Source organism: Mixia osmundae, assembly GCF_000708205.1.
Source record: "Mixia osmundae IAM 14324 unplaced genomic scaffold scaffold_4, whole genome shotgun sequence".
Taxonomy (NCBI): Eukaryota; Fungi; Basidiomycota; class Mixiomycetes; order Mixiales; family Mixiaceae; genus Mixia; species Mixia osmundae.
The window spans coordinates 269,355-285,718 of NW_014575560.1; the positions used below are offsets into that span (position 1 = coordinate 269,355).

Below are 16,364 nucleotides of genomic sequence, written 5' to 3' on the forward strand. Positions count from 1 at the left end.
GATGACGCGATGGACTGCTCGTCGGCCTCGTCTGCTGTCATGACGGCAACGACGGCACGCCAGCATCCCTCTGTCTGTCCCAAACCTCTGTTCGCCGAGCTACACTGAACGACAAGAGCACAGTTTGAGGCCGTCGCAGCCGCCTGCCGACGACATCCAGCACAGGCAGCCGCGCTCTTCCAGACTTTCGCAGACTTGACACATTGTCAGCCGGCGTTCTGCCTGTCTCTCGACATGCTGACGCTCGGCGGTGACATTGACAGCGCAAGGGTGGAGAGACCTACGCGTGCTCGAGCTCGCTGGAACTGATCTGTGCGTGCTCAAAGGGAAAGCGAAAGCTCAAGTCAGTCGGCCGAACTCGTGCGATCTCACGCTGAACACGAGCATGAAACAGAACGGAGCAATAGAAGAGAAGATCGTGCTACCCATGGTCTTGACGACGCCAACGCATATGCAAACGTAAGAATGGCAAAGCTCGGGAGATTGGCCGCAGCACTCACGCGATGTGAACAGATTGCAGGGCGTCTTTGCTGCATTGCCGTCGAGAGAAGAATCGATTTTAGTCTCTATCGCCGATTCAGACTCCACGACGGTATACTACAAGCTGGGAAACGGCATCGTCAAGCCGAAAGAAGTGCCAGACTGAACGCAGACTGACAAGCAAAAATGTGCAGCAGACTTGCAGTGTTGTGACAACAATGAGATGGTCTAGACAGTGTACAATGGACATCATGCGGCAAGCGCTTGTCTCCGCTCATTTGCAGGCTGCTCTGCAAGGTCTGATGTCGCATTAGCAAGCTCGATGCTGAGTGCAGAATCCAACGCGCCTTGCACCTCGGCAGGAACGGCAGTGGGCACTCCGGGCAGCTCGATTGGGCGTCTGAGTTCTCCCTGCGGCGCGCTTGGCAAGGCAGGCGCTGCTTGACCGATCTGCATCCGCTCGTCAGTCTCGCTGAGATCGGCACACGATAGCATCAGGAGACCCGCCTGCTCTGCCTGGAGAGCGGCCAGCTCAGCCTGGACCGCCTCTTCATCTGCAGCCGACATAGTCGAGCTGAGCATCTCGTCAATCTCCTGTCGCAGGAGGGAGTTAACGAAACGATGTGTATACTCGCGAGTGATTTGCTCACGTTTTGGTAGGCAATCGCGTCTGCTGTCTCGCCCATGAGCTTCTCGACGCTCTCGATGTTCATCTCTTTGTGGATCTCCTTGAGCACGGCATTGCCTTGCTCCAAGCCGAACAGGACGGATTTCTCGATCAGGCTGTATTCGATGCTCGAGACCTGCTCGTCAGAGTGACGGTCTCAGAGCGATCAAGACGCGAGCGAGAGTGACGAACGAGCTGCTGCAGGGTGGAGAGCTGTTCGTCTGTCTTGCCCAGCAGACCCTCTTGGTACTTTCGTCTGCGCAAAGCGAGCAAAGCGCGAGACTTGTTGCCATTCTGCAACGCCTCCCTTGCGATCTCCTTCTCTCGCTGGAGGATGCTCTCGATCTACACTCACCGGAATTGAGATGACGCAGGTCAGATGAGACAGGCAGCCTGCCTTGACTTGGTATCGTTTGAGCTTGTCTCGTTGTAGCTTGAGACTGTGCGCGGCATATGAGATAGGGTCAGAGAGGTCGGACGGGCGGTTGCGCACTCGAGTATCGCTCGGTCTTGCGGCGTGATCTTGACGCCAGATGAGGTCTGACCCATCCTGAGACGAGGCCAGGTGGTCGTGGGATCAGAGCGGTCGCACGTCGAACGTCGAACAGCGCGCGTCTCTTGCTGTTGGTGCAGGAGAAATGTCACAAGACATAGGCAAGCAGCGAGCTCTGCTGCCTGCACAGTGCGCTGATCCATGAAGGCCTCTCCCGAGCAGAGCTTACAATGCCAGCCGATGCGATAGCAGCACTCGCTTTCCATCCGACAGACAAAGACCTCCTCGCGACCGCAGAATGGGACTCTGTCAGTCCCCACGAGCCTCGGTGAAGCCCAGGACTGATCTCTTCGAGGCTCTCCAGACGGTCAAGCTGTACAACACCAGCCTAGCAAGTAGCGAGTCGCTGCAGTCTACGTTTGCCCACCGCGCGCCTGTCCTCGATGTCTCCTTTGACGGTACGGGCAAGATCTACTCTGGCGGGTTGGACAAGGCGGTCAGACAGTATGTAGAAGGCGATATGTGCTGTCCGATGCTGACGTCGCTGAAGGATCGACCCATCGACGTCGAGTCAAACCATCCTAGGCAATCACAGTGCTGGCGTCAAATGCGTCCGCTGGTCAGACAAACTCAGTGAGGTCTCCCGCTTGTGAGCTACCAAACGCTTGACGCCGTACATCCTTGCAGATGCACTCGTGACAGCTTCTTGGGACAGCACTCTGCGTGTCTGGGACCCACGTCAAGCAACAGGATCAGCCACGCTCATCTGCAATCTACCCTCCAAAGCTTTCTCGCTCGATCTCGACAGCCGTCACGCGATCGTAGCGACTGCTCATCGACACGTGATCATTTACGACCTCGCATCGCTCGCCAAGGGCGTTGTGGAGCCTCTGCAAACGCGCGAATCCAGCCTGAAGTATATGACCCGTGCCGTCAGACTCAGTCCCGCGGGAACAGGTAATCTGACCGTCTGTTGCTATCGAAGCTGGCGCTGAGGGTTGACACTAGGCTATGCAACGACTTCAATCGAAGGAAGGATAGCTGTCGATTTCTTGGAGGGTGCTGACAACAAGCCGTATGCTTTCAAAGCGCACCGAGCTGTCATTGACGACATCGATACCGTCTTCCCTGTCAATGCGCTGACATTCCACCCGATGTGAGACTCGCAGACGTCTCCTCTTTTTTGGTCCTCACTCATGACTGGTTGGCAGACATGGCACCTTTGCGACTGGCGGCGGGGACTCACTCGTCAATATCTGGGATCTGGCAGCCAAGAAACGGTTGCGGCAGTTTCAACGGTATCCAGCTTCGATCTCTGCGCTTGCGTTCAACGTGGATGGATCGAAACTGGCAATAGCCTGCAGCAAGATAGAAGAAGAGGGCGTCACCTACGGCGCCGAAGCCAAGAACGCGCTCTTCGTCAAGACTCTGGGGCAAGACGATTGCAAGCCCAAGTCTGCCAAGTAGACGGCGTAGACTGCTTGTCATTGCATGACCCTTTTCTCTTGTCTTCCGTCTGTCTCGTGTCATCGTGATCATGAGCATGCAGAAAGGCTTTCAAGCTCGATCAGATCAGCCGATCGCGTCACATAACGACGACAGGTCGGCCACAGTGGCTCCCACCTGCATCATCTCCTGATCGGCTCGGTGTAGATGCAGCCCCTCCTTGTATGGCTGCCGAGTGCTTTCGGAATCCTCCTGGTCAGTCGAGCAAGGCTGTGATGGCTGCAATGCAGCACAGAGCAGCGCTGACCAACTCTGGGGTATGTAGGCTGGCGTAGCGGCTATGGTCCTGCAATGGTTCACACCACGACCTCGTGCCATGACAGCTCGAGAAAGAACTTTCTGCTCAATTCACACTACCCGCAAGCGCAGTCCTTCTGGCTCACGACTGGTCAAATCAACGAGTTTCACGGAAACGAGAGAAGAAAGGCAACCCTTTGAATCCAGCCTCGCGGATCCAGCCACACTATCGCTCAGCGTCATCGTGCCTGCATACAACGAGGCCAAGCGGATACAACAGATGTTGCAGGAGGCACTGGATTATCTCGAGTCACCTCCCCAAAGGCGGCGACATTCGCGTGGTTATGAAGTCATCGTCGTCGATGATGGCTCGACGGATTCCACTTGCGCCGTCGTGCTCGAGTATGCAGCAAAGCGACAGGACTCGGGCGGCAAGACGATCAGGGTCGTGCAGCTAGACAGGAACAGAGGCAAAGGGGGAGCAGTGACGCATGGGATGAAGTTTGCGAGGGGAAAGAGGTTGCTCTTTGTGGATGCGGATGGTGCAAGCCAATTTGAGGATCTAGACTTGCTGGACAAAGAGATGGACAGGATAGAGAAAGAAGGTTATGGACTCGTACTGGGCAGTCGCGCTCACATGGTCAAGACTCCGGCAGTCGTTCAGGCGAGTCAATCGGACAGCTGAGTGACTCGAGCTGAGTGACTGCAAGCAGAGATCGGCATTGCGCAACATTCTCATGCGCTGCTTCCATGCCTACTTGCATATCATGGGCATCTCGACCGTCAAGGACACCCAGTGCGGCTTCAAGCTGCTCACGCGTCCGACCGCGTCCATCGTCTTTACGAACATGCATGTCGTGCGTACCAGCTAGCTAGAACTCGTCCGGCCTGACTTGACCGCGGTGTCTACGACAGGAGGGCTGGATCTTCGATATAGAATTGATACTCATTGCTACCTTTATCGATGCGCCAACATCGGAAGTCGCGATAAGGTGGAAAGAGGTAGACGGGAGCAAGATGCAACTGGCGAGGGATAGCATAGCCATGGCGCTCGATCTGCTCGTCATTCGGGCCAACTACAGCCTGGGACGCTGGCCGCTACCCACACGAGAGCAACCGCAATTAGACAGCCTTGAGCCGAAACCCAAAGCAGCATAACCGCATTACTGTAGCAGCTTGAGCAAGGTGACATTTGTACAACATCAAATTCACTCGTCGTTTGTGCCTGCAAGTGCCATCAAACTGAACTGCAACGAATCGCCCGCGAATCGCAAGAATTTGTCTGTGATGACTTTGGCTGTATCGGTCAGTAGCGAGCTGACCGGGCCGTGATCGATCGGTGAATCTTTGCGGCCATCCAGCTCGAGCAGCCGGCCTCTGACGGCGACAAACGCGACGAAATGAAGATCTACCTTTGCATCCGCATCGGGCGCGGCCGTCTGGCCTGTCTGTGCAGTCTCGCTACGGGCACTCCGATGTCAGCAGTCACCGTCTGCATGAACCCTGTGCTGCTTGCCTGTGCGCAGCTTCGAGCTCGCTATCGTGCTCTAGTAGCTTTGCGCGCTCTAGGGGCGTAGCGTCTGTGCATCGTTCGAACAGACGTCGCAGTGGCGTGTCTGATCCTATAGGAGCATCGGAATTGGCTAGCCCGTGTAGCAAGCCCATGGTGCCGCAAGCGTTGCCAATCTGCTCATGATCTTAGACGGCGCAAGGGCAGCGCGTCAGCTGGGAGACGGACAGTCTGCTTAAAGTATATCGCATGGCTGACTGCCTCATCTTGATGTTTGGTGGCAACACGCTCTTCCTCTCTGTGCTTCTCGTAGGCATCTGTCACCGGGAAGAGCAAGAGGACAGCATAGACAGGCTGGGGCACCATAGCTCTAAGCGGATTGTTCCTCAGCAGGCAATCTTCAGCAGCAAGACAGGGCGCACAGAAGATCTGGATCGAGGCCATAGATGTCACAGAAGCTGGCTCTGCTGGTGTCGAGGCCGAGCTTGGCGCACCACTTGAGATGGATCCATCAGCTCTGTTTGAGGACATCGCACGACTGCTGACGGCATTCATGACATCTGGATTCGCTCTGCGACCAGATTAGAGTCGTGCGAGTACAGTGAGCTGATGCGCACTCGAGGGGCACCCAACGCATGACTCTTATAAGCTTTGTGGCACTGCTGAACGGGGTCCGGGAGCTTGAGGATGACGCGGATTTTCAATGACGCGCTTGCGCTTAGCGGGTTGCCTCCGTCGAAGACGACATGCCTGTCTCGGTCAGCAGCCTATGAGCTTATTCCATCCACTTCAAAGACCTTTCCTCGTCATTGCGCCACATCTCTGCTCCCTGTCGTGAGATGGCTGCATGTCACTGGACCAGTCATAGCATCTACAAACGCCTTTTTCAGCTGTTCGTGCAGCCGTTGTTAGCGGAAGCTCGTCGCCGTCAACTTCACATGGGGGCTGCAGTGTCTTCTGCGCAGCTCATAGATGCGCCGCGCCGAGTGATTCGCGCCTACTACCGTCGGCCGCGTCGAAGCCATGACAATGTTTGATCGCACGGCAGCTAAAGATTGTGTCGCCTTCGACGCGCTTACGAGCTTCGACGCTCTGCTTTTCGTCATGCATAGCATCATCCTTCTTTTCATCTCATCAATTGAATAGCAGTATGCGAGCCGAGTCGGTTCACAAGTCAATGCGAGCAGCCAAAGACGCTGCACGGACTGCTCAACGACGTCGCGAGGAACACATACTCGCTGAAATCTCTACACAAGGCCTACTTCACTTGACATACCCCCTGGCAGATACTCCCGCCCAGGTACCGACCAACCCTACCGTGTACTGGCCGGAGGAACGCTCGCCACAGATCAGCTACTTGGACAAACGCGAGGAGGATCTTCCTGCTGCTATGCTACGCGAAACGGCTCAGCATGACGGACTGATCTATCCCCCTCACCGTATTGATGCACTGACTACCTACGCGGCCTGGCTCAGCTCTATGGTCTCTGGCGCAGCCAGGCTACCATGGGCCACTGACGAGCTGACCACGATGGTCGACGCCTTCGTCACAAAGGATGCTTGCCGTGATCTTGGCCACGTTCCAACCCTGGCCGAAGTCTTGACTGCCGCCCATCGTGCGCACAATCCTCTGCACTTGCTTTCATACTGATGAAACGTCTGCAGTGATACGCTACAGGTACCATCAGCTCGTTAGATGGTCAGCAAACCATCCTTGGACGATCTACTCGAACGATGAAGATGTACAGCTGCTATGGCCTTCCATCAAGATTGCGGATCTACAGGACTGCGTACCATTGAGCCTCTTGCATTTCACTCTATCGCCCTGGGTCACCAAAGCTCTCATTCGCCGCATCGTGCGCAAGTCTCGCTGTACCCTAGAAGCCGCTCAGGGCTATCGTCTGACGGATCGTGCACTGTGCAACATCATCGACGGCCGTGACGCCATGCCAGACAATATCGAACTTCAGCTCAAGGACATCGCTATCTGGACAACGCGAGCGATGATCGACTCTGCAGATGGTCGTCTCCGCTGCACAAAATTGGAGTGTACCACTCGCACAAGCTGCTCCACAGGTCTCTGTAGACAGCACGACACTGCCGTACATCGCGCCGCCGTAGGCTTTCGTTCACAGCCCGCAAACAGTCGAACGGCTGATACTCGGCAGATGAAGGAGTGAAGCTATCGTTGTGACCGCGGAAATGAAGATCCAATCGCTTGCATCTGATGCTGCTATACACAGTGTCTGCATGATACCGAACCGTTGCGCTCTTGCCTATGTCTCGTACCTTTGGAAGGTCTGTCCACATTACGGGTAGCTCATAGTTTCGACTGCCTTGCCTCCTCCTGGTATGGCTCCTTCTTCACTCGCTCGCGTAAGACGCGTCTGAGGATCTTGCCAGAGGCCGACTTGGGGATCTCTTCGATGAAGATGATGCCTCCGCCGAGTCTGAAGTGCTTCGGAACACGCGATGTGACGTGATCCTGTATTGCCTTTTTGTATGCCGCTTCGTTCTTCGCGGCCGCGGTCGGGTCAGAGGGAACGATGTACGCTCGAGGGAACTACATGCTGCTGTCAGCGGATGCGCAGCGAGCAACAAAGAGCGCACTTCTGAAGCGCGGCCTTCGCTATAGACGCCGACGACTCCGACATCTTTGACGTGAGGATGAGTGAGACAAGTCGCTTCAAGACTCGCAGGCGGTACTTGGTAGCCTAAGACTTTGAGCAGCTCTTTCATTCTGTCTGTTATGGTCCAGTAGTCCTCGATGCAAGTCGCAATGTCTGCTCAAAGTCAGGAAGCTATCAACATGACAAGCATGGCGCTTACCTCCTGTCCTGAGCCAGTGATCCTCGACAAGCGTCTCCTTAGTGGCCTCTTCGTTTTCAAAGTAGCCCATCATGATGCTGCACCAAACATAAGCGCGATACGGAAGTGAGAGGAATGGAAACTCCTACTTGTCACCCTGCATCCAGAGCTCGCCCTCTCTGCCCTCCTCGGTAATGTCTTTCATCGTCTCCGGATCGACGAGTCGACCGCGTACGCCGGGCAAGAGGAATCCGATTGATCCTGTCCTTGGCGCTTCTGGCGAGCAAAAGTGCGTCGTGGGGCTTGATTCGGTCTGCGCATGTCATCATCAGCAGGTATATATCAGAAGTGAGCTTCGCGACCGACTAGACCATACGCCTGGGCAACATGGCATCCTAACCGCTCGGCGACTGTCTTTTCGAGCTCAGCACCCATAGGCGCAGCCTGGGCAGATGTCAGCTTCGTTGGAGACCTCAATGGTGTACATACGCCTGATACGACTAATCGAAGGCTGCCGAAATCGTAATCGTCGACAATGGGATCTTTTGCAAGCTGAAGCGCAACGGGCGGCACGAGCATAACGATGGTAGCCTTGTATCGTTGGACAAGCTCGCAGAAATGCTTGAGATTGAACTTGGGCATGATCACTACTGTGCAGCCTTCGAGGATGGGCCAGTGAACGACCTTTGTGAGCGCATAGATCTATGATGTGGACATGAGCAAGATACGTCGCCAGTAGAAGATAGGCGACGTACATGTGAGAACGGCAAGAACGCTAGATGGACATCGTCGGATGTGCACTTGAAGGGATGGAGCCCGGACAGGACTGAAGTCATGTTGAGTTGAGAAGTCATGACGCCCTTTGCAGCGCTTGTCGTGCCGCTGCTGAACATGAGATAGGCGAGGGTTGTGGCGAGCTTGTCTTGCGGAATCTCAGCCGCTTGCATGAGCTTAGAGCTCTGCATCTGGTCTATCGTCTTGAAGGCTTGGAGCAGCTCTGCATCAATCTTGATTGGCTTCTCGTCGCCAGCTGGTCCGTCCGCTGGGGGATGATCTGGTCGGAACGCGCTGGCGTGCTTGAGAATGCCGTCAACCTCGCTCCGTCTGACTGAGAGGGCGATGCGTTGCTTCTGCTCGTCTGCAGTCCAGCCAAGCGCCTTGGTTGCTTTGAGCGCTACTTCAAAGTTTGAAGGATGAGCGAGCAAGAGTTTCGCTTTTGACTTTGACAGCTGATGCGTAAGTTCTGTTGGCGTATAGGCAGTATTGGCTCCCGAGAAGACAATGCCAGCGCACTGAACGTCAAGGTCAATCAGTCTAGCATGTGGATGCAACGAGAAGAGGAGCACACTTGACATGCAAATATGATGGCATGGTAATGTATCGAATTGGGAGAAAAGAGGCAGACGACATCGCCCTGCTTGACGCCAAAGTCCTCAGTGAGACCTGCAGCCAAGCGCTGCGACTGCTCGCGAAGCTGCTTGCGGGTCACTGTCTCCCTGGTAGAGCCGTCCACGACAGCCGGCTTGTCGTCCGGCACGTTATTCGGGTTTGACCAGACCAGGCTCCATACGGATTGCCGCTTATTGTCGTCAAGTGTAGGATGGTCCTCCCACTGCCCAACTCGCGTGTCAGTAGATAGCTCTGCTACGTGTGCAGGCGTGTGAACTTGCCGGCGAATGATAGACATGCCCACGCTTCGGCATCGTCGACGGAACTGCGGTGGAAGTGCGGAGTTTTAAGTTGATGTCACTACGCGATCGCCTTGACTTTTGTTAGCTGACGGGTGACGTGTCCTCGCCCAGACTGCCGTGACGCTCTACGCAGGCGTGCGCTGATATCGTTGCACAAGTGTTGCCACTCGATGTCTCGACTGCAGGCCAACTTCACTGGCCAAGCGAGACCAAAGAGAGAGATCAATCTGGGCGGTTCGAGCACTTCCAGTACCTTACGCAGTGATGGCATGCAACTCGATGGTCCCTTGGCAAGCACGTCGGGTCATGCATCGAGTACACCGGCAGCAGGAAGCACCATTGGTCGCTTGCGACTGGAGCGTGAGGCTAGGGAACGACAGCGCTTGCAGAAACTCGCAGTGGCGAGGATCGAGAGCTTTTGGACCGGACGCCGAGCTGCTGCCAATCTGAGGCGGACCTATCGAGCTCGCTTCGACCTCTTGCTTGCACAAGTGAATGACACTGAGCCACCGTCACCTGCAACCGACCCTGCTTCTCAGGCCAGACCTCGGCGTACGGTGGAGCTGACGCGGCATCTTGTTCACGCTTTCGCGAGCGGCGAGGCTCAAGACGCCAGACGTCTGGCAGCATGGGCACGGTACATCATGTCAGATGTAGCATCATCAAAACAGACCAAAGGCAAGGCCATAACGCCCTCCATCTTAGCAGAGCCGATCCGCGTCACCGAGCTTGCCTCAAGTTGGCTTACAAATCTCTGGTTAGCTTGCATCAATCTCCTCAGGCAACTGGCTCACAGGCCACGGTATGTCCATGTTCTTTGGTGCGCGACCATGCTGATCTTCGGGGCAGAGCGCCCTCCAATTTGCTGTTTCTCGAAGTGCTCAAGTACGCCACCGATAGTACCAAGTGGGAAATGCAGCTGCCATCAAGAGGCGCTTCCGCTTGCGCTGCACTGACACGAGCTCTTCTGATGCGCTGCAGTTTCTTCGAGCTGCTGTCGACGTTTCTTCGGGCGCAGGGCGGCCAGCAAGGCACTGCCGCTCTCCGTAGTAGCACATCAGTGATTGTCATCAACGTCTTTGGTAGTGTCGATGCAGCAAAGCAGATACAGCAGTCTGCGCTTCGATCTCTGCTATCAAACTGGCTGTCAATACCCAATCTGGCGCAAGAATTGCCTCAGACCGCGCTAAAGAGCCAACAAGAGGCAGTCGTTCGCGAGATACCTTTGCTAGAGGCAGACAGTCTGCCGATCGTCGCCAATGCGCTCCAAACTGTGGATACAGCAACAAGGGCTCATCTGGCGAGCAACATCGTCAGCTTGCTACATGATCAAGTCACGCGATTCGACAAAAGTCAGTTCAAGGCTTACCTAGACCTGCTCATCACGACGCTATCGGCCTTTTCAGCGGCCAGCCTCGATGCAAAGCAAGCTGTAGTCACGGATGGAATCCAGGCAGGCCTGGCCAGGCAACTAGCCGGTCATGGCGATGGAAGCGAGGACGACGATGAATTGCAAGACCAAAAGATGGAATTGGACATGCCGGGTGACAGCAGCCTAAATACTGCCGACAAGACCTCTATCGCCAGGCTCGCGTCAGTCCAGCATATAGCGAGCTTGCAAGCAGCAGCAGCGCGCTATGTCAACACTACACAAGATGAATTTGTTTCTCTGATGGTGTCTCTTATCGTCGCTTGGCCAAGCCGTAAAGACGAGATACTTACGGCGCTATTGCACACAAGCTCGCGCGGTGCAGGTCTTGTGCGCGAGACCTGGCGATCCTCGGTTCGACCGAGTGCCCTTGCCCGAGCGCTGTCGGTACAGCGCGAAGGCCTCAGCTCAGTACTCAGTGCTCTCAAGGAGCCTAGCTTTGCTAGGACTTGGCCGGCGCTGATACTTCTTCTCGACATGTACAATCGCTTACTACTGACGATAGGCGATGACGACTTTTTCGAGGCTGGTCCGCGCAATCCGCTTCAAATCGAAGACATCGTTATGCTCTCTGCACTTGCAAGGAATATCGCCTTCGCCCTGTATTGGACCGAGGGGCAGACGGATGTGCGCACAATGAAAGTGGCTGGCACGAGCGTTTCGTACGACAGTATCAGACGGACTGCAACTTTCTTCTTGCAAAACATCCACGCTCGCGATTCTCGGCGGCCATTTGTGCCCGAGGATCATTGGCTCATGACGGATCAATTCGATCTCGATTCGTTCGTATCGTCGGCATTGACAGAAGAGCGCAAGCTAGACGACGAAGAGGCGATCTCTGTACCTTCGCCCATGCGATACCCCCGACGAGCATACGGTCCTGCTCATCCCTCTCCTGCTGCTCGACATCGCAGTAGCTTCAACAAGCAGGCATCTTACGTTAGTCCGCGCCTCGGTGTGCTCAATAATATCCCCTTTGTCATCCCGTTCAATACTCGAGCCGAGATCTTTCGGCACTTTGTGGAGAACGATCGCGAGAAGCTCGGCGACGGACACTGGTTCCGAGGCGCTCGACGAGCGATCATTCGTCGCGATCATGTTGCAGACGATGGTTTCGCTCACCTCGCTAAGCTCGGCAAAGAACTCAAGCATCGCATGCAGATCACATTCGTCGATGTCTTTGGCGAAGAGGAAGCTGGTATTGATGGCGGTGGACTGACAAAAGAATTCCTCACAAGGTCAGTCAAATGCCTTGTGTCATGACACGAGCTCACGTCGTATGCGACGCAGTCTAGGCAAGGAAGTCTTTGACACAGATCGAGGCTTATGGCGCGCAAATGCAAAGCAGGAGCTCTATCCATCACCGAGCCTGTACGCGCGGGGCTCGGATCAGCTAGCGTGGTTCCGATTCCTCGGTCAGATCACTGGCAAAGCACTATATGACGGCATCCTCGTCAACACACCTTTTGCAGACTTCTTCCTCGCAAAATGGCTGGGCCGATCTAACTTTCTTGACGACTTGGCTTCGCTCGATCCAGAGCTATACCAGGGCCTGGTGTTCCTCAAGAATTACGCTGGCAACGTGGAAAAAGATCTCGCTCTCACGTTTAGCGTGACGGATGAAGAATTCGGCGAATCGCGCACGATCGATTTGATACCCGACGGCAGCAATGTAGCAGTGACAGCAAGCAACCGTATTCGCTACATTACCCTTGTCTCGCACTATCGTCTCAACTATCAAATTCGCGAGCAGTCGGAAGCGTTTACGGCCGGATTATTTGACATCATCGAGCCAAGATGGCTGCGCTTGTTCAATCAGTCCGAGCTACGACTAATCTGTTCCGGTACGAATTCAGAGATCGATCTGGAAGACCTCAGACGTAACACTGTCTACGGCCGTCTAGACGAGGGTGGCGATCTTGTGCGATGGTTCTGGTCGACCGTCAAAGCATTCAGCCAAGCCGAGAAGGAAGCCCTGCTCTCTTTCGTCACGAGCTGCCCGCGGCCTCCTCTGCTAGGCTTCAAAGAGCTACGACCATCCTTCTGCATTCAGGCTGGCGAAAATGACCCCGGGCGCTTACCGACAGCGTCGACTTGTGTCAACTTGCTTAAGCTGCCAGCTTACACGAGCCCTGACACACTTCGGCAGAAACTGCTCACAGCGATCCAGTCAAAGGCAGGATTTGACATGTCTTAGAGCATTTAGATCTGTTGTTGCTGATACTTGTAGATGCAATGAGTGATGCACATCTAAGATGAGCAAGGTGTAGGTTGCGGAAAGGGAAGAACTACAGTGAAAGTCTATAAACAGTTTTGTAAAGTGGAGGTGCTCTATAGCTTGGACGATCTCGTCTTCTTGACATCATCGTGTTTGACAATCGAGGCTTGTCCATCGTTGCCTTCTTGACCAGGTGCGCCAGCATCGTTTGACTTCTTGGGGGCCGCTTCATAGCCAGCATCCTTGCGATCAACGCCGAGTTCTGCAATACGATGAGCTTCGGGCATTTGTGAACGCTGCAGAAGAGTGCTGACCAATAAGCTTAGCAAAGACCTTGGCAAAGTCGTCGAAGAAAGCGTCCTTGTCGTCTGCATACTTGTGCACGAGATCCTTGTTCATCTTGAGCAACGCAAGATCGGTCTCGAGCATCATGAGCTCCTGGCCGAGGTCATCGTTGGCATATTGCTTGGGTCCGGACCACTCCTTTGGCTTCCATTCCATATTCTTGAGCATCTTGTAATATTGGTTCGAGAACACGGTCGGTCGCATGACCCAAGGGCCTTCGAAGCCGGAGCGATCAGCGTGACAGCGACCGAGATTGTGTGCGCCAGAGAGCGTGATGATCTCGTCGTCAGTAAAGCCCCTACAAGACCGTTTTAGCGCGCCACGGACGCGCTGGCAAGGCTGTACTTACATTCGGCCAAAGACGGCTCGCAGGTGGTCTTCGGCTTGTGCGCCATCGGGCAGACGACCTCGAGGAGGTACTTTGCTGTCGTCTGTGAAGTCTGTTCTACCGGCCTTCCACTCGATCTTGGGGCCGCCCATCTCTTCTATTGCCACCACACCGGCGAGTGTCCAGAGATCAGCTATCGGCCAGGAATTAGCTCGTTCTCGAAACAGCGAGAGGGCAGCTCACCATACGAGAGGTTCTCGTGCTTCGCCTTGACGGGCTCGAGGAAGACACGGGCATGTTGCAAGCCGGCGTTGGCAGGATCGCCGCCCTCTTTCTCATACTGTCAATTGCATGTTAGCAGCTAAATGACAGCGTGTCGCCGACCGGCTGACCCTCATGCCTGCACCGTTGCTACCGCCGGTCCTGAGAATGTGTCCTATGAGTCATGTTCTGACGAGCTGGTGGGCTATCACTGACTTGGTGTCTTTGCAATACGTGCCGGCGCTATGCCACGCTAATCGCACGAACACAGGTCCCGCCGAGCCATCGTCATAGCCCGGCTGCTCCATGCATGCAGCAATGTCCTTGCGGACTGCGTCGTAGTCTACTTCCTTTGACATGATGTCTACCTATCGGTGTGTGAGTCGTGATTTGGACAGGCGATCGCAATTGCCGAGCCTCGGCCATGCGGGCCACGACTGTACTGCGTGCCACGTCATCACGTCTACATCCGCACCGTTGTCAGATCCAGCTCACATTTGGTCTCGCATGCGGGCTTCTTTAGCTCGTTCGAGCAGAGTGACAGCCTCTCCTGGACGTTTGACGACTGTCAGACAGCAGACGACGAGCTTGCGACTCAGCTGCAATGTGCCTGCACCGTTCGTCACAGCTTTGCGTCATAGTCCCTGTATTGACGCGGGCAGGCACTTTGACAGGCTCAGTCGTGCCTTGCATGGCTCGGCCAACCTATATCGATCCTCTGGCTACTCGGATCCGCTCAGACTGAGGCGCAGCTTCCATGTGTCTGCAATCTTGCGAGGTCCGCAGAGCCGGCGCATGCACCTCATGAGCTGACACGGCAGCTCTTGTCAGAGGACAAGGTCGTCCAAGTACCACAAATGGCAGAGAGTATCTCTGAGGGCACTTTGAAGCAATGGCTCAAGAAGAAGGGCGACTATGTCGAAGCGGACGAAGAAGTGGCTACCATTGAGACAGACAAGGCGAGCCGCTCCTCGAAGGTGGCTTATGCTGGCGCACATGCTTACATGGATTCGTAGATCGACGTCAGCGTCAATGCGCCAGAGGCAGGTACAATCACGGAGACTTACGCGGAAGAAGAAGACACTGTCGAAGTTGGCAAGGATCTCTTCAAGATGGAGCTAGGCGGTGAGCCAAGCAGCAGTGGTACGTGCAGCGCGATCGACTTTCACTCATACTGAAACCAGAAGCAGGCGGCGACAAAGCATCGAGCGAGTCGTCTGAAAAGAGTGAAGAAAAGCCAAAGGAGAGCGAGGACAAAAAGGAGAGCGGTCAGGAGGTCAGAGAGCGCGACAGTGGCGAAGACAAGCCGAGCGCGGAAGCAGAGAAGCCGGAGAGTAGTGACAGCAAGGAACAAGGCTCGGACACTCATTCTGGCCGGAAACAAGAAGACGTGTCCTCTAAATATGAAAACAAAGAGAGCTCGAAACCTGCGCCGGAGCCCAAAAAGTCTGAAGAGCCTCGACAGCCTCAGGCGGCAGCCAAGAAGGACAAGCCAGCACCGCCTCCCGAAAAGCCAAGCGAGCCTAAGAAGACCCAATCAGGCTCGGGCAACAGAACAGAACAGCGCGTTAGTGGAGCAGCAACTTATCGTTTGCCGTGCAGAACTGAATGGGTGTGATCACAGGTCAAAATGAATAGGATGCGCCAACGTATCGCCGAGCGTCTAAAACAATCCCAGAACTCGGCAGCCTCGCTGACGACGTTCAACGAGATTGACATGTCCTCGCTCATGGAGTTCCGCAAGCTTTACAAAGACCAAGTCCTGAAGGATCACGGCGTCAAGCTTGGCTTCATGTCTGCTTTCGCTAAGGCATGCTGCCTGGCGCTCAAAGAGATACCCGCTGCAAACGCATCGATAGAAGGTCCAGGCGCAGGAGAACAGATTGTCTATCGAGATTATGTCGACCTGAGCGTCGCTGTTTCGACGCCCAAGGGTCTCGTCACGCCTGTCGTCAGAAATGCCGAAGAGCTCAACTTTATCGGCATCGAGTCTGCTATTGCCGAGCTGGGCAAAAAGGCGAGAGACAATAAGCTCACAATCGAAGATATGGCGGGCGGAACGTTCACAATCTCCAATGGCGGTGTCTTTGGCTCGCTCTATGGCACGCCCATCATCAATCTACCTCAAGCTGCCGTGCTAGGCATGCACGCCATCAAGGAAAAGCCTGTCGTCGTCAACGGACAGATTGTGGTCAGACCAATCATGGTTGTCGCGCTCAGTAGGCCTCACGTTGCATGCTGGATACATTCGCTGATGCTCGGGCGCAGCCTACGATCATCGCTTGCTGGATGGACGAGAAGCAGTGACCTTCCTCGTCCGCGTCAAGCAGTTCATCGAGGATCCGCGTCTCATGCTGTGAGCATTACACTCTTCATACGTGGGGACGCTGA

At 55.0% G+C, this 16,364-nt stretch overlaps 10 protein-coding genes across 10 annotated transcripts; 6 read left to right on the forward strand and 4 right to left on the reverse strand.

Annotated features, from left to right (window-relative positions):
* Positions 1-39: 39 nt before the first annotated feature.
* On the forward strand, positions 40-646 carry L969DRAFT_93762 (uncharacterized protein; the record flags this gene model as incomplete). The annotated part of the gene is made up of 5 exons (XM_014713057.1): positions 40-72; positions 124-205; positions 264-343; positions 395-459; positions 514-646. The coding sequence occupies 5 exons, from the start codon at positions 40-42 to the stop codon at positions 644-646; spliced, it is 393 nt and encodes a 130-aa protein (XP_014568543.1).
* Positions 647-711: 65 nt separating this feature from the next.
* L969DRAFT_86532 (uncharacterized protein) lies at positions 712-2,068 on the reverse strand. The gene is made up of 10 exons (XM_014713058.1): positions 2,005-2,068; positions 1,861-1,948; positions 1,641-1,799; positions 1,545-1,587; positions 1,340-1,492; positions 1,131-1,283; positions 988-1,074; positions 828-930; positions 802-807; positions 712-765 (listed from the first exon to the last, which is right to left on the reverse strand). Exons 3-10 carry the CDS (start codon positions 1,694-1,696, stop codon positions 755-757), a joined length of 612 nt encoding a protein of 203 aa, XP_014568544.1. The 5' UTR covers positions 1,697-1,799; positions 1,861-1,948; positions 2,005-2,068; the 3' UTR covers positions 712-754.
* On the forward strand, positions 1,786-3,107 carry L969DRAFT_93764 (uncharacterized protein; the record flags this gene model as incomplete). Its single annotated transcript, XM_014713059.1, has 7 exons — positions 1,786-1,801; positions 1,863-1,948; positions 2,005-2,144; positions 2,191-2,273; positions 2,328-2,597; positions 2,649-2,796; positions 2,852-3,107. 7 exons carry the CDS (start codon positions 1,786-1,788, stop codon positions 3,105-3,107), a joined length of 999 nt encoding a protein of 332 aa, XP_014568545.1.
* A 319-nt stretch (positions 3,108-3,426) lies between these two features.
* Positions 3,427-4,541, forward strand: L969DRAFT_16606 (glycosyltransferase family 2 protein; the record flags this gene model as incomplete). The annotated part of the gene is made up of 3 exons (XM_014712860.1): positions 3,427-4,041; positions 4,097-4,240; positions 4,299-4,541. 3 exons carry the CDS (start codon positions 3,427-3,429, stop codon positions 4,539-4,541), a joined length of 1,002 nt encoding a protein of 333 aa, XP_014568346.1.
* A 50-nt stretch (positions 4,542-4,591) lies between these two features.
* On the reverse strand, positions 4,592-5,812 carry L969DRAFT_102675 (uncharacterized protein; the record flags this gene model as incomplete). The annotated part of the gene is made up of 7 exons (XM_014713060.1): positions 5,769-5,812; positions 5,511-5,715; positions 5,440-5,464; positions 5,316-5,389; positions 5,122-5,263; positions 4,900-5,069; positions 4,592-4,844 (listed from the first exon to the last, which is right to left on the reverse strand). Exons 2-7 carry the CDS (start codon positions 5,528-5,530, stop codon positions 4,592-4,594), a joined length of 684 nt encoding a protein of 227 aa, XP_014568546.1. The 5' UTR covers positions 5,531-5,715; positions 5,769-5,812.
* L969DRAFT_86540 (uncharacterized protein) lies at positions 5,618-7,426 on the forward strand. The gene is made up of 2 exons (XM_014713061.1): positions 5,618-6,509; positions 6,559-7,426. The coding sequence occupies exons 1-2, from the start codon at positions 6,044-6,046 to the stop codon at positions 7,071-7,073; spliced, it is 981 nt and encodes a 326-aa protein (XP_014568547.1). The 5' UTR covers positions 5,618-6,043; the 3' UTR covers positions 7,074-7,426.
* On the reverse strand, positions 7,108-9,712 carry L969DRAFT_385984 (uncharacterized protein). Its single transcript, XM_014713062.1, has 9 exons — positions 9,372-9,712; positions 9,050-9,313; positions 8,457-8,993; positions 8,191-8,403; positions 8,068-8,145; positions 7,851-8,014; positions 7,723-7,799; positions 7,504-7,676; positions 7,108-7,456 (listed from the first exon to the last, which is right to left on the reverse strand). The coding sequence occupies exons 1-9, from the start codon at positions 9,402-9,404 to the stop codon at positions 7,214-7,216; spliced, it is 1,782 nt and encodes a 593-aa protein (XP_014568548.1). The 5' UTR covers positions 9,405-9,712; the 3' UTR covers positions 7,108-7,213.
* On the forward strand, positions 9,488-13,215 carry L969DRAFT_73165 (uncharacterized protein). Its single transcript, XM_014713063.1, has 3 exons — positions 9,488-10,194; positions 10,242-12,059; positions 12,112-13,215. Exons 1-3 carry the CDS (start codon positions 9,563-9,565, stop codon positions 13,016-13,018), a joined length of 3,357 nt encoding a protein of 1,118 aa, XP_014568549.1. The 5' UTR covers positions 9,488-9,562; the 3' UTR covers positions 13,019-13,215.
* L969DRAFT_60670 (uncharacterized protein) lies at positions 13,059-14,332 on the reverse strand (the record flags this gene model as incomplete). Its single annotated transcript, XM_014713064.1, has 6 exons — positions 13,059-13,301; positions 13,354-13,682; positions 13,734-13,905; positions 13,956-14,052; positions 14,105-14,135; positions 14,190-14,332. 6 exons carry the CDS (start codon positions 14,330-14,332, stop codon positions 13,153-13,155), a joined length of 921 nt encoding a protein of 306 aa, XP_014568550.1. The 3' UTR covers positions 13,059-13,152.
* Positions 14,333-14,480: 148 nt separating this feature from the next.
* L969DRAFT_47525 (uncharacterized protein) lies at positions 14,481-16,333 on the forward strand (the record flags this gene model as incomplete). Its single annotated transcript, XM_014713065.1, has 7 exons — positions 14,481-14,590; positions 14,648-14,751; positions 14,805-14,950; positions 14,990-15,113; positions 15,161-15,540; positions 15,598-16,192; positions 16,242-16,333. 7 exons carry the CDS (start codon positions 14,481-14,483, stop codon positions 16,331-16,333), a joined length of 1,551 nt encoding a protein of 516 aa, XP_014568551.1.
* Between the last annotated feature and the right edge of the window lie 31 nt (positions 16,334-16,364).